We start from the raw sequence: 15,270 nt of genomic DNA on the forward strand, positions 1-15,270 counted from the left end.
TTCCCACAAGGTTTAAAATACAGATAGTCTTGGGTGAGAAAAGACAGTATTTTCAATTCATAGGAGGTCATGTTACCATGGAGAAATGGAATCAGGAGCATTGCTTAAATAAGAGGAGAAAGATCATTACACGAAGAGAAGGGAGCGTGGGCAGGAGACCGTAGTTGATTTGTCAGCTGCCTACTTTTCTGTGTTCCTCACGGTGGGCATCTTGCTACCATGTGACCTTCTCATCTGCTTTTTCTGTTGTTAGTGACTTCTGCTCTTTGCAGGCTTTAACTTTTTAATTCACTAGTCTTTTTAGTCTTTTTTAACTTTTTAATTCACTAGTCTTTCCCTTTGTCAATTAATATCATTGTTTATGAGTGCCATGTTCAAGATTGCTTATTGAGAAATTTATTCTAACATTTACTAGTTCACTTGTTTAGAGGTGTGAATATTTGTCATTCCTCTGTAGAAAAAAATTTTGACTTTATAGATGTTTTGCTTACATTTAGCTGATGTTATTTAATTTTGTATTAGTTCTTATAAACTTTATTTAAAAAATACATATATATACTTATGGAAGTGAAAGTTGATTAGTGTATCCTAAATTGGTCATATTGTTGATAAGTAAGTTTGCAGCATACATAGTAAAACTCCTTTTTCTTTAACTCTGAAAAGATATCATTATCACTTAAAGAACTAGCAGAATCACCTGCTCTCCCATGATCTTGACCTAATTTTTTCCCTCTGCCAGGTGTTTGCAGGGATTTGACAAGTGATTGATTTGGTTTTAGAGGGTCCTGGAGCTGCACAAAGTGTTTTTCATATTGAAAAAGACATGCCCAGTTTTTCACAAGTTTTAAGATTTATTGCCTCCCCCTAACGTTTTGCAAATGAGTTTGTTTGCTATTTATTTTACTCAGTGTCGTAATTGTCATTAGCCGAAGGGCAAGCTTGATCATAAGGAAGGATAGACTGCCTTTTAACACTATCTGTTTTTATTTGGCACCTTTGCAGGACTGGACATTAGATGGGTAGACTGCTACTTCCCTTTTACTCATCCTTCCTTTGAGATGGAGATCAACTTCCATGGAGAATGGCTAGAAGTCCTTGGCTGTGGGGTGATGGAGCAGCAACTGGTAAATTCAGGTAGAAAAGAATCCAACGTTTTATTTATAGGCTCTCTTAAAAAAGACTTTCTTCTCCTTTAACTTACTTTGCATACTCATTTTCATATGCATTTACATACCCCTGTGGGGATTGCCTCACCATCTTTCTCTCCTCCTGTTGCCCTCCAGACTTATCCCTGACACTTAACTCTCGAAGAACTTAATTTCTCACATCTAATTTCACAAAGATTTCTTGTTTTTGCAGAGCTTCCTCGTTACCATTTAAATGTTGGGCTTGCACTTCCTAATTTCAAATTTGTTGATATGTTGCTTTGCAATTACCCGTAGACATTCAACGCACATCAGAGGAGTGCAGTTTGTCAACTATTTAAGAACAAGGCCAATGTATAATCCTTTTTTGTTCTTATTTCATTGATAATAGTGCCCCAGATTCAAGATATTTCCGAAACCACAACAGACTACAATATCAAAATACTCAGACCTGTAAAGTTGTGTTGTTTACTGCCCTGGTGTTGGCAGTGCTACCTGTTGGAGGTTAAGTGGGAAAATGAGGCTCTCATTAAATCCTACCCGTATCTGCAGGCATTTGAGAAAGAGCTTTACAGCTCTTCTCTGCAGGACAATTGCATAATAAAAATGAGTATTTCTCAACTTAATTTCAGGCTATCTTTTTTTTTTTTTAATCACTATCTGAATGTAAATAAAGATTATTTTTTCAGAGTATCAGTCCTCCATGGGAAGTCAGTTGGGATTGGGCATTTGAGCAGGAGCTCACTGCATAATCAGTAAGGGGAGGGAAGCTTATGTGGACTGCACTGTGTCCCTCCTCACTTCCCAGAGTAGGACATTTGCTCTCTGGCCTTGGAGGGCAGTGGCTCTGATCACAGGGCCTCGTGCAGCTGAATGCAGAAGAACAGGCCTTCTGGATGACTAAGAAGTGTGAAGAGACCATGGGTAAGGTCATGGGGTTGGAGATTAAGGATGGACTGAGACAGAAGAGATGAGTGCCGGGAAGTACAAGATTTGTGAGACCGGAGGCCTGGTTTTCCCTTCTGGCTTATAGGTAACCTCTGCCTGCAGGGGCCTGGACTCAGCTCACAGAGGCCTTTCCATTCTGCCAAAGAAGCCTGGTGGAAGGCGTAGCACAGTGCCAGATGCTTCTTGGATGGTTTTCACTTATTTGAAGATCTGACCTAGACAAGAGGGATAGAGAGGTCACATTATCAGGGGCTGTGAATAGAAGTTGTGAGGCTTGGATCTGGGTGTCTGTCTTAAGTTTTCTGTCATTTGACCACTGTCAAATGTGTCTTTGGACGAGTGGCTTATTAGCCCTGTGAGTCTTCGTTTTCTCATAGTTAAATGGGCACAATGATATCTCCCTCAGAGTTTCATTATGAGGATTAATTGAGGTGATACGTGTAACATGCCTATTACCACAGGGTCTGGCACATAGTAAACCTTGACTAAAATTAATTGCTGATGTTGTTTTTAATTTTTTTCCCTCGATGGTTAGAGCCATTTATCAACAGAGAATCCCCTTAAAAAAGGAAATATTTAACCAGAGACTGTTTGCCTATCACAGAACTGATTTCTAACTAACTGGGACTCGATTACCTCTTTAATCTTAGTCATCTTAGTATCCATGATTCTAGTTTGAGAGATTTTAGAAGGAAAAAGAAAATTAAGAATAGTAAAAGACAACAGGACAATCAGACAGTAGGTGTGTAATACACATCTTAGTAGGAAACACAAAATATTAGAAGCAAACATGTAAGATTTAATCTCTTCCTGAGTAGGACCTAGTTCCGAATACTACTGTGGTGTTTTTGTTTATTTTGTTTCTTAGAAGATTTCGAGGAACCCAGGCTTCCTCCCAGAAGTGTGTGTTGTCAGGGGCCAGAACTTGGCTGGTCCGGGGACGGTATATGTCAGTCGTCCCTGGGAATCGTGCTTCCTTCTGTCTTTTCCAGTATCCTTGATGGGTTTTTATGAGGTTTATTCATGCAGTAATTGGCCGAATACAGTTATCTGAAACAGGTTTCCAAGTCATTACTGCACATTAATGAGACTGCTGTTCTACAAATAGATCAGCCATGTCAAGTACACTTGAAGGAAATGACAAAGTGAAAGGAAAAAAAAAATAAACAAAACCAAACCAGGACATCTGAGATGCAAATATTTTTGAGAGGTTCACACTCCTGGTAGAATGTGCTTTAAGTTGGTGGGAAATTGTACAGATAAAATTGAATTTAAGTATCTTGCGAGAGAGAGAGACAAGAAAAGGAAGAAGAGACGATTTTGTAAAAGAAATTCTGTGTGGGCTTTGCTATTTGAACTTGAAGTTATTGTGACAGAGTTCTGCTCTGTGTTCTCAGACTTGGATATGTTTTGACATCTGGAGTTAAAATATTTTAAACTCTGTGCCTCGCAGTCACTAAACCACAGGCATTATTTGTAAGAACAGCTAATTTTCTGTTTTCTGAGTTCCTGTGGCTTTGAGAAAGGCAGACTGTGCACACCTCATCCCTCTAATTCCATTTTGCTATTCCTCCCATCTCTGCTCTGACATTTTGTTCCTTCCCAACGACCCCCCCCCCGCCCCACCCCCACCTGGTCAAATAGAACTTCCATGGGCGCCTGGTTGGCTCAGTGGGTTATGCTCTCAGGATCTTGAGTTCAAGCCCTGTGCTGGGCATGGAGCCTACTTTAAAAGAAAAAAAAATGACCTTCCAAGAAACACCAAAATGGATGTTTTTTGATCTCCTTCTTTAGAGGTCTCATAGAGGTGCAGGTAAATGTGGAAGGAACTGGAAACCAGAGAAGTCCCGATGGGACGGTGATCTAGCTGCCACACCTGAGCCCTTCCTGTAGGCCAGCACCTCACTGAAGGCTTCACAGGCTTTCTTCTGTTTCGCCTTGAGAACAAGGCTCTGACGTAGATGCTGGCATTATCTATCCCCCTTTACAGAGCCTGAGAAATGTGCCGTGCTGTGCTACCCAGATGGTAAACTGTGTGATTTTTGAAGTGGCTAGAAATCCATTCCAAGCAAACGATTGTGTCCAACATAGAATGAAGAAATGAAACCAAATGAAACAAATGACAGCAAACCGAGCTCTCCTTGTTCTGTTTTATTCGTGACACCTATAGAAGGGCCCGGCCATCATGTATGTTATCTCCTGTGATAGAAGGCATTGAATTGAAAGAGTGAAATGAGATCGCTAATATGAACAGTCAGCCAAAACACTTTATTACACATTTAAATTGACTATGGCATTGATGTAGTTTTTTGTATTTTGTTTTTCCTGGAATAAGATAAAGCTCTTCCACATGGCTTATAGAATTGTACTTTATTTCTTCTTCTTTAATTTATGGTGTCTTCACCCTTACCTTCACACTTCTTAGATTTAGTAATTGTGATATGGGTGGTGACTCTTGCCATGATGATTTGATTCCTTTTTCCTTGAGGAGATGTTTTGAGGGCAGCACTGAGTCACGTCCCCGAACACTACACCCTTATTTCCCGTTGGGCTGACTCAGGCTGCTAATGCCTTTTCAGGTAATATATGGAGCACAGACGTCTAAAAACATCGCCAGGGGTGACTGTAGGCTGTGATTGTGCCAGAAAGGAATTTACCATTTATTCGGCCCTGTGAAACATAGAAGATTGCGCATAGGCCAGGGGATAGAAAAAGCCCTGTGGTGGGAAATAACTTTTAAAAACCGGAATCTCTTTCCTTACCCTTTGTTCAAATTTAAAAGCGAGCTCTTTGGGGGAAAACTTTGTAAATATGTACATGAACAGTTTCCAGTTTTAACAGTCGCCCTTTGTTGCTGTTCATTTGCCGGTCACATTTTTCTTGAACTCCTCTAAGGCTGTAGAAAAGCAAAATAAGCATTGTCTCTCCTTTGGGAATAGCACAGCATGCAAAGACATACAGATAAGTGATTACAATACCATGTGGTAAGTATTTGTATCAGAAGTACAGCGGGCAGCCTGGCGAGAATGGAGAGGTTGGAGAAGATTTTGCCCACGCCTTGTTCTGGTTACTACATTCAGGATGGAATGCTGGAAATATGGGTATTTAAAATGCATGTCCCGAATAAGTTAGGCACCTGTATGCAAGGAGTTGTGTACTTGATGTACTTTGTTTGGATGTCCGGGTGGCATATCTAATGCTTCTTTTCCTACGAGAGTGAAAATCTACTTCCGGTCTCTTACTCTCATGGGTAGCCAATCTGCAGCCTCTACACACACCCGTGACATTCAGTGTAGTAATCTAAGCTGGTGAGCTTTTATTTTTTATTTATTGTATTTATTTATTTAAGCTGGTGAGCTTTTAGATGGCATCAGCCAAGATGTCTGTCTATACTAGGCATATTATTATATACAAGCAGACTTGCCATTCATCTGCTCATCATCTTTTGTGTGTAAGACACTGTGATAGCCAAAGAGGAAGGCACAAAAACCGTAAGATGTGACATCTACATGTAAAATGTTGAGTGTAGTAGAGAAGATGAGACTATATAATTAGAGCATGGTAACGTAAGTGCCATTCATGAGATGGAGGTCTGGTTGTAAAGTGGGAATTCTGTCCATCAGTGACATCAGTGGAGGTATCAGAGAGGACGTGGTATTTGAACTGGGCCTTAAACAGTGGTTCTCACGATGTGCCTGGTAATGACCTGGAGGGTCTACTTAAAATGTCTGTTTGCATCAGGTTCTGTAGGTCTGGAATGATGACTGAGATGTGCATTTCAAACAAATACCTTAGCTAATTCTTGTGAATGATCAGACCTTGCTTTCAAAAACCCTGTCTTTAAGTTGAGTATTTTCCCCAATTTTGGGGGTTACAATTGAAGTATAATGAACTACTATGTTTAAACTATACAGTTTGATCCATTTTTTACATATGTATACACTCATGGAACCCTCACCGCTATCAGGATAATAAACATTTTCATCACCAACCAGAGTTGCCGTGTGCCTTTTTGGTGATCTATCCTTCCTTCTACCCTGTTGCTGGGCAACCACTGATCTACCTCTGTCATTATAGATTAGTTTGTATATTTCAGAGTTTTATATAAGTGAAGTCATACTGTATAGTATTCTTTATATTTTGTTCCTTTCCCTGAGCATAATGATTCTGAGGTTAATCCATGTAGTTGTGTGTGTTGACGGACGCTGTACGCCTCATTCATTCCTTTTTGTTGTGTTGATTGACTGTATGGATATGCTCCAATTTGATTATCCTTTCACTTGTTGATGGACATTAAGTTGTTCCCACTTTTGGCTCTTACAAATAAAGCTGCTATGAATATTTATATAAAAGTCTTGGTGTGCCTATATTTTTCCATTTCCTTTGAGAAGAAACTTAGGAACAGAATGTTGTATAAATGTCAAATAGATCAATGTAATTGAATAGTGTTCAGCTCTTTTATGTTTACTGATATTTTTTGTTTTATTTTATTTTATTTTTTGGTCTTCATGGTCTATCAATTTCCCAGAAAAGAATGTTAACATTTTCTACTATGATTATGGACTTGTCCGTTTGCTCTTTTATTCTATCAATTTTTCTTCATGTGTTTCAAAGCTGTATGATTAGATGTATATGCTTTTATAACTCTTATGCCTTCTGCATGAATTTCCCCTTTTATCATTATGAAATATCATCTTTATCTTTGGTACTTCTTTTTTTTTCTGGAAGTCTGTTTTATTTATGTTCAAAATACGCATTCTAGCCTCACCTCTGTTGTCAGTTGTCTTCATGTTGTTATAGTACATGTATTATGTCTGCCTACGTTGAACACCTCCCCAGTCAGTGTTAAGACTTTTTGCTTTAAAAAGTCGTATGCATTTTAAAAGCACAAGAGACTATAGCTCTCTGTTCTATTTACCTATAGCTGTTTGCAATTTCTCTTACTCTTCCTTCATTCCTGAGGATGCATGTTTCCTTTTGGTATTTTTCCCATTGGTATAGAAAACTTCTCTTCGCATGTCTTATAGAACATGTGTGTTGGTAATGAATTTCTTAGTGCTCCTTTATCTGAGAAGGTCTTTATTTATCCTTTTATTGAAAACAGAATTCTGGATTGACAGACCTCTTCCTCAACAGTGGAAAGATGTTGTTCCATCATCTTCTGCCTCTGCTGCTTCTGTAGAGAAACACAGAATCTTTTCAGTCAGTGTTCACCTGTATATAATGTATTGTCTTTCTTTCTTTTTTTTTTTTTTAAAGATTTTATTTATTTATTTGTCAGAGAGAGAGCGAGCGAGAGCGAGCACAGGCAGACAGAGTGGAAGGCAGAGTCAGAGGGAGAAGCAGGCTCCCTGCGGAGCAAGGAGCCTGATGTGGGACTCGATCCCAGGACGCTGGGATCATGACCTGAGCCGAAGGCAGCTGCTTAACCAACTGAGCCACCCAGGCGTCCCTGTATTGTCTTTCTTTAACTACTTTCAGGATTTTTTTCTTGATCTTTGGTTTTCAGCAGCTTAATTTTGATGCATCTAGGTGTGGTTTCCTTGGCTTTTATGTGTTTTCAGTTTCATTGAGCCTGAATCTGCATTTATGTTTTTCACCTGTTTTGGGAAGTTTCTGGTCATTATTTTTTCAGATCACTTTTCTGTCTCAATGTCTTCTTCCTCCCCTTCTAGAACTCAAATTATACCTATGTTAGATCTTTTGATTTTGTCCCAGAAGATCCCAAGACTCTGCTCACTTTTTTCTATCTTTTGCAGTTTTTCACTAGATAATTTCTGTTGGTCCACGGTCATGGTCCTGTATCACTTCCACCCGGCTGCCTTGGTCATCAAAATATATTTTTAAATTTCAGATTACTATTATTAGTATTTAGTTTTAAAATTTTTGTTTTTTAACTTTATTTATTGGTTCCTATTTCTCTGCTGATTTTCTTATATTTTCATTCCTATCAGTTGTGTTTTTCTTTACCTCATGGAACATAGTTACAATAATTACTTTAAAATATCTGTTTGATAGGGCGCATGGGTGGCTCAGTGGGTTAAAGCCTCTGCCTTCGGCTCAGGTCATGATCCCAAGGTCCTGGATCTAGCCCCACATCAGGCCCTCTGCCCAGCAGGGAGCCTGCTTCCTCCTCTCTCTCTCTGCCTGTCTCTGCCTACTTGTGATCTGTCTGTCAAAATAAATAAATAAAATCTTTAAAAAAATATATCTGTCTGATAGTTTCAGCATCTGGGTCACATCAAGAATGAATTCTCTTTAGAATTGATCACATTTTCTTGGCTCTTCGTCAGATAACTCTGTTATGCTGGACCTTGTAAATGGTCAGTTGTGTGTACTCTGTCCTTTTTTAATCCTGTGATAACTATTGATATTTTGTTCTAGTAGAAGGTCACCTGGTGAGGTTTAGGCCTTAGTTCTGACTTGCTTCCTATGGGCAGTGATTTGGGTCTCAGTGTAAGTCTTAGTTCTGCTGATTTGTGTCCTTCCTGCGCATGTGTGCTTCGGGGGGTTGGTCTGCAGCTTGTGTGAATGGTTCATATCTTAGGTCAGTTTTCTTAGCCTTTGCTATGCTGGCTGTGGTCTGTGCTGTGCCTGTGTAGCTCAGGGGTAAGGCTGATACTTGTGTAGGTAGAATTAGGGCATTTGCTTCTGGGCTCTCTCCTCTCCAGCTCACAGAAGCCTTTCCCTGCTCTTTGAGTGTCAGCTGCCTGTGATATTGTGCAGCTCTCAGCTGGGGCCCACCTTTGGGGCAAAAACATGGGAGAAACAAACAAACATGAAATTTGTCCTATGTAGGTTGTTTTTCCAAGTTTTCACTTTAAATAAAAATTTATTTACTTTTCATAGTGCTCTTTTAGTTTGTGTATGTGTGTGTGTGTGTGTGTGCGTACTTGTCCAGGAATTTAAGTTGTAGTGAGAGTGAGTCATAGAGGGCTCATACCCCCACAGTGGGACCAAACTCTAGGTTGGACTGTGAAGACACCCCAGGTACAAGGGTGATTGCATGACAGAACCATGTGGTGCTAGACAACTGTGTCTGGGTTGGTTCCACTTATATATTTAATCCTTCGACTTTATTTTTTTAAAAAGATTTTATTTATATATTTGAGAGAGTGCTAGTGCGGGCCTGTGAGAGTGTATGCATATGTGTGTGTGCATCAGCATGGGGAGGGGCAGAGGGAGAGGGAAAGGGAAGGAATCCCAGGCCGGCTCTGCCCTGAGCATTAAGCCCCATGTGGGGCTCGATCTCACGACCCTGAGATGATGACCTGAACTGAAACGAAGAGTCAATCACTTAACTGACTGAGCCATGCAGATGCCCCTAATCCGTCAACTTTATTCATCAAAATTAAGCATAGCGAATTTTTAAAGTAAAACTACACTGAGATCATCTAAGGTCTGGCAAACCCTGCCCCTGCCCTTCCTCCCTCTCTCCCTCCCTCCCTGTTCTTTCTCGGTCCCTCCCTTCCTTTCCTTCATCCCCTACCTTGCCTCTCTTTTCAGTCAGCTTTGGCCCTGTTCGTGCCCTTTTGGAAAAGCAAACAAATACGTATTAGCCCCATGTGCATGTGTTGCCTTGTAGTTCCTCCTAGTGACATATTTTCAAGCTGTCAGAATAGAGATGTCTGTACAAATATTTACTTAGCCTTTGTCCTTTTTCCCTTTTCAAGATGTATAAGATGGTGAGATCATTTTTCCTGACATAAAAGCAGTCTGTAATCATTGAAAAAATTAAGAAAATCAAATATAAAAAAGAAAATGAAAGTAATTCCGTTGTTACCCAGGCAAAACTTCAAAAATATGCATATATATAATTATTAACTATACCCATATGTATACATCATATGTATTTTAGAAAAATAGAACTATCTTTTGAAATTTTTTTTGTATTGTGCTTTTTCACAACAAGTTTGACATGAGTGTTTTTTCATATTGCCAGATATCTACCTACATCATCATTGTGAATGGTTGCATGGCTATTGTGAATAAGTCTTTTGGGCATTTATGTATTGATAGATTGTTGACCATAAACTGTCTTTATATGCATGTCCTTGCATATTGCCCTAGTGTTTCTCTGGGATAAGTCTGTAGAGCAGGAATTACTGGTTTTTTTCCCCTCTGAGGTTTATGATGTGTATTGCCAGATACACACTGGACAAAAAGCACCTGCATTATTTGAGAGTACCTCTGTTCCCATACCCCTAATACCACTGTACACTACCAATATCTTTACTTTTTGCACATAAGAGGGGAAAATGTTGTGCTGGTGTTGTTTAAATTTCCTTTTCTCTGGTTACGAGAGTGGTAGAGTGTGTTCCAGAAGTTATGGGCTTAGTCCGTTTTCTAACAGCACTTGAAAGGATGCTAGGGCATATACTGCATCCCTTTTATTCTCCTACCTCAAACTATACCTTTATTCACATCATTGTGTTCCTAACGCAGACCCTTTCTATTTTGCTGAGAACACCTAAGCCACCTTAAGCAAACTCTCGGTTTCTCCTCTTTGCCAGAGTAGGGCGGCATTGGCTCTGGGTTCAGTGCTCACAGTCCCTTACAATCTGAGGGGTTTAAAGTGGCGGGGGTGGGTAGGAGGTTGGGGTACCAGGTGGTGGGTATTACAGAGGGCACGGATTGCATGGAGCACTGGGTGTGGTGAAAAAATAATGAATACTGTTAAAAAATAAATAAATTAATTTAAAAATAAAAAATAAAAAAAGAATCCCACTCCATCACTTGTCCTGTTTTCCTGCTCCATCTTTTTTCTTCTAGTCATTCATTTTTTTTTAAAACGTGTTTGTTTAAATAATTTATGGAGATGAAATTCACATGGCACCAGATTAATATTTTAAAGTGAACAATTCAGTGACATTTAGTACATATACAGTGTTGTCCAGTCACTAGCTCTGACTCATTCTCTGGGATTTCCATTACTCCTCTCCTCTTACCTGCTAAGCAGTTTTTCTCCCCTTCCCTCCTCCAAGCCCCTGACAACCATGATCATTGTTCTGTGTCTGGACTTATTTATTATGATTCCATATAAGTGGAGTCCTACAATATGTGACCTTCTGTGTCTGACTTCTTTTACTTAGCACAGTGTCTTGGAGATACCTCCGCAGTGTACCAGATATCAGTACAGCAGTTCTTTTAATGGGTGAATATTTCCATTGGATCCATCAACCACCATTTTTTTATGCATTCATCTGTTGATGGGCATTTGGGCTCTTTCCCTATTTTGGCTATTGTGTATAATGCTGCTATGAACACGCATATACATGTATTTGAGTCATTGTTTTTAGCTTATTTGGTTATGTAACTAGGAGTGGAATTGCTGGGTCATATGATAATTCTACATTTAACTTGTTGAGGAAGTACCAAATTGTTTCCCACCGTGGCTAAGCCATTCTACAGTCCCACTAGCAATATATGAAGATTCTGTTTTTCTACTTCCTTGTCATTGCTTGTAATTTTCTGTTTGCATGGTGGTGTTTTGTTTTATAGCCATCGTAGGAAGAAGTACCTCATTGTGATCTTGATTTTTATTTTCCTAATGACCAATAATGTCAAACATCTTTTCATATACTGTTTGTGTATCTTCTTTAGAAAAGTGTCTATGTAAGTTCTTTGCTCACTTTAAAGATTGGATTGTTTGTCTTTTTGTGCTGAGTTGTGAGAGGTCTTTATCTATTCTGGATACTAATTTTTTCAAATGTGTAATTTGTAAAGATTTTCTCCAATTCTGTAGGTTGTCTTTTTGTTTCTTGATAATATCCTTTGAAGCCCCAAATTTTTAGAGTTTAATGAAGTCAGATTTATCTGTTCTTTTTCTTTTGCATCTGCTTTTGGTATCATAACTAAGACTCTATTGTCAAATCTAAGGTCAAGAAGATTTACCCTTATGTTTTCTTCTAAGAGTTTCATGGTTTGGGCTCTTTTATTTAGGCCATTGATCCATTTTGTGTTAATTTTTGTATGCAATGTGAGGTAGAGGTCCAACTTTATTCTTTTGCGTGTGGACATCCAGTTGGTCCAGCACCATTTGTTGAAGAAACTATTCCTTCCCTGTGGAAAGCTCTTAGAAGCTCTTAGAAGCTCTGTCAAAAATCATTTGAGGGGTGCCTGGGTGGCTCAGTTGCTGAGCCTCTGCCTTTGGCTCAGGTCATGGTCTTAGGGTCCTGGGATCGAACCCCGCATCAGGCTGCCTCCTCAGCGAGAAACCTGCTTCCATCTCTCCCACTGCCCAGCTTGTATTCCATCTCACTGACTCTCTGTCAAATAAATAAAATTAAAAAAAAAATCATTCATTTGACCATCAATGTGTTGGTTTATTTCTGAAATCTCAGTTCCATTCTGTTGTTCTATGTTTCTGTCCTCATCCCAGTACCATAGTGTTTTGAGTCCTGTAGCTTTGTGGTAAGTTTTAGAATTGGAAAGTGTAAGTCTTCCAACTTAGTTCTTCCTCTATTCATTCTTTACTCTTTACTGTGAACATTCTGCAGTCTATTTTTTTTTAAATGTTATGTTTTTCTTAAGATTTTTTCATTGACATATTCTATCCTTATACTTTGTCTGCTCATTTCTTTGTTTATATCTCTCTGCCTGTATTCCAATCCTTTATTTTATCTTTCAGTCCACTATCTACTGCCTCGCTTTAGAGATAGAGGACATTATGCAGTTGAAACCCCCCTCCATGTATCCCTCTTAGTATCCCTCCTTCCCTCCCTCTTGTGAGCAATCACTGTTTTGAATTTCATGTTATTACCTTGATTTTCATTATAGATTTATTATGTACATTGTAAAAAACAGGTTAACTTTCACTGGTTTTTATTATTTACAAATGGAATAATGCCATCCTCCTATGATTTTACTTTTCCATGTAGCATTGTGATGTTCATCTGTGCTGCCATATGTAGTTTTAGTTCAGTCATTTTTTTTGTTACTTAAATTCTGTTGGATGAACATGCTATAGTTTATTCATCTATTTAATGGATATTCAATTGTTTCCTTTTTTTTTTTTTTTACTATCACAGATGCTATGGCTGAACATTCTTGTACATCCTATGTGTTTAGATATAAGAGTTTCTCTAAGTATTTTATTTAGCAGTGGATTTACTAAGTTAGTACTTATGAACATCTTTAGCTTTATTGGACATTACAAGATCGTTTCTCAGAGCAGTTGGGCCAATTTATATTGCCTTGGGACTTTGTGTGAAAGTTTTTGTTGCTGTCTGTCCTCTTCAACACTTGACCTCATTCATGTTATTTTATTGGCCTGGTGGGTTCAGAATAGTATCTCATTATCATTTTGTTTGCACTTACGTGATTACTCTAAGGTTGAACACATTTTTATGTATTTTTTTGACACTTAAAGTTTTTCTTTCATTTCAGGATGGGGCTCATTTTTCTGTTTGTCGTTTTTCTTTTTTTAAATTGGTAGGAATTCTTTATTTTGAATGCTAATCATTTGTTATTTTAATGTATTAACAATTATATTGTCTAGGTGGTTTTTCTTTCTTTTTTATTTTTAAGTTGCTCTTTCATAAGTATATGTATTTCTTACTTGAGTAACTTTAGGTTTCTTTATATAACATGATTCTCCAAAAAAGTCACTTCATCAGGGAATGTGAGTGGGTGTCAGTTGACAGGTTCCATAAAGATAACCCTTCTGCTTGTCATGCTTGATTCTGGTGGTTTAAGTCTCTGATGTTCTTGCTATATCATCCGTATTTTCAGCATGAGGATTCTAAATATTTAATAACTTCCAAAGATCTGCCTTCTCTCTCCTAATGTTCTGTCAGATTTGGTCCCACCCCCTGTGACAGTTCCTCTGGCTGGGAAGGTATGCTCTAGGATACACTCGTTTGACTAGGAAATGTAGCTTGGAGCTTGCCTGGGGACTCCAGTAACACTCTTTGTACAGAATTTGACTTGTTTCCTGGTATATTTTTTAGTTCTCTCTAGCCCTGCTTAGAATCCATGTCACCCTCTTAAACAGTTATGTTATTGTAATGAAAATAAAGGTGTTGGTAATTTGACTGAAGCTGTGGCATGTGTACATTTCTGATGTTCTTGCAGCTGTGGTAACACTCCACACTGTTTGTGGCCTTATTTCCTTTTCTTTCTCTCTCTCTCTCTCTTTTTATTGTTTAGAGAGGGAAGGAGAGAGAAAATCCTAAGCAGGCTTTACACTCAGCATGGAGCCTGACGTGGGGCTGGATCCCCCACTACCCTAAGATGATGACCTGAGCCAAAATTAAGAGATGCCTAACTGACTGAGCCACCCAGGCACCCCATTTTGTTGTTTTTGTTTTTGTTTGGGGGGCATAATTTCTATATGTAGGAGACTTCTGGATAGCTGAGAATCTGCCTTATGCAGTATTTTCAGTGTGTAAGGGCTTCTGTATTTGGCAGATATAAAGCACCTGTCATTTAATTTACCCAGCCCTTCTCCCATCAATGTGAACTTAAGTTTTCCATTTTCAGCTATTTTTCTTTTTTCTGTTGTCTCTCCCATTCCTGAAACAGTAACCCCCATAGCACAATTCAACCATTAGATTTTAATGCTGATGCAATAGTTTAGAGTTTCCAAATAAGGGGGTTAGATTAAAAAGGAATGGAAATTTGGCAAGTTTAGTTTGTTGCAAATGGTCATTTCTTTCATTAGACTTCATTATTGCTCCCAGTTTGTCTCCCCTCCCTATATCCATACATTGCCCCCATGACTTTGATGCCACTTCTGACTGTGGGAGGAATAGATTTTTTCAGCCCCGTTGATTTTTTTGGCTTGGCCATGTGACTGTGTTGGCCAAAGGGATATTAGCAGATGTGATATGAAAAGAGGCTTGAAATGTACTCGATAGTTGGTTTTGCCTTTTTGGCTTCCCCCTTTTCTGATGAGATGAATGTGCATAGCCTACTGGCTCTAGAACAGGAAGAAGCACATGGAATGGACCTAAGTCAACCTGGAGCTGAAGCCCAGCCTGATCTAGACTCCTTGAGCCCCAGTCAAGCCCCAGATGCACAGAGATATGGTTATGGTTGTACACCACTGAGACTGTATAGTGGTTTGTCCATCTGCAGTAGCTGACTCATAAAATGTATATTGTGGCTGTCCTGTGTATTTTTTTCTCAGTTTATGCAGGACTCATAGGTACTTAAGATTCCTCCAATACATTTC

General features: G+C 38.9%; 1 protein-coding gene across 13 annotated transcripts in view; it reads left to right on the forward strand.

The window, feature by feature from the left end:
- Positions 1–15,270, forward strand: part of FARS2 (phenylalanyl-tRNA synthetase 2, mitochondrial) — a 519,420-nt gene that overhangs the window by 191,464 nt on the left and 312,686 nt on the right. For all 13 annotated transcript variants that reach the window (XM_082731026.1, XM_082731036.1, XM_082731034.1 and 10 more), the window contains one exon: positions 1,003–1,134. In XM_082731026.1, the coding sequence (XP_082587152.1) occupies positions 1,003–1,134 (132 nt within the window). The remainder of the gene's footprint in view (positions 1–1,002; positions 1,135–15,270) is intronic.

This window comes from Mustela nivalis (genome assembly GCF_964662115.1).
Source record: "Mustela nivalis genome assembly, chromosome: 5".
NCBI lineage: Eukaryota > Metazoa > Chordata > Mammalia > Carnivora > Mustelidae > Mustela > Mustela nivalis.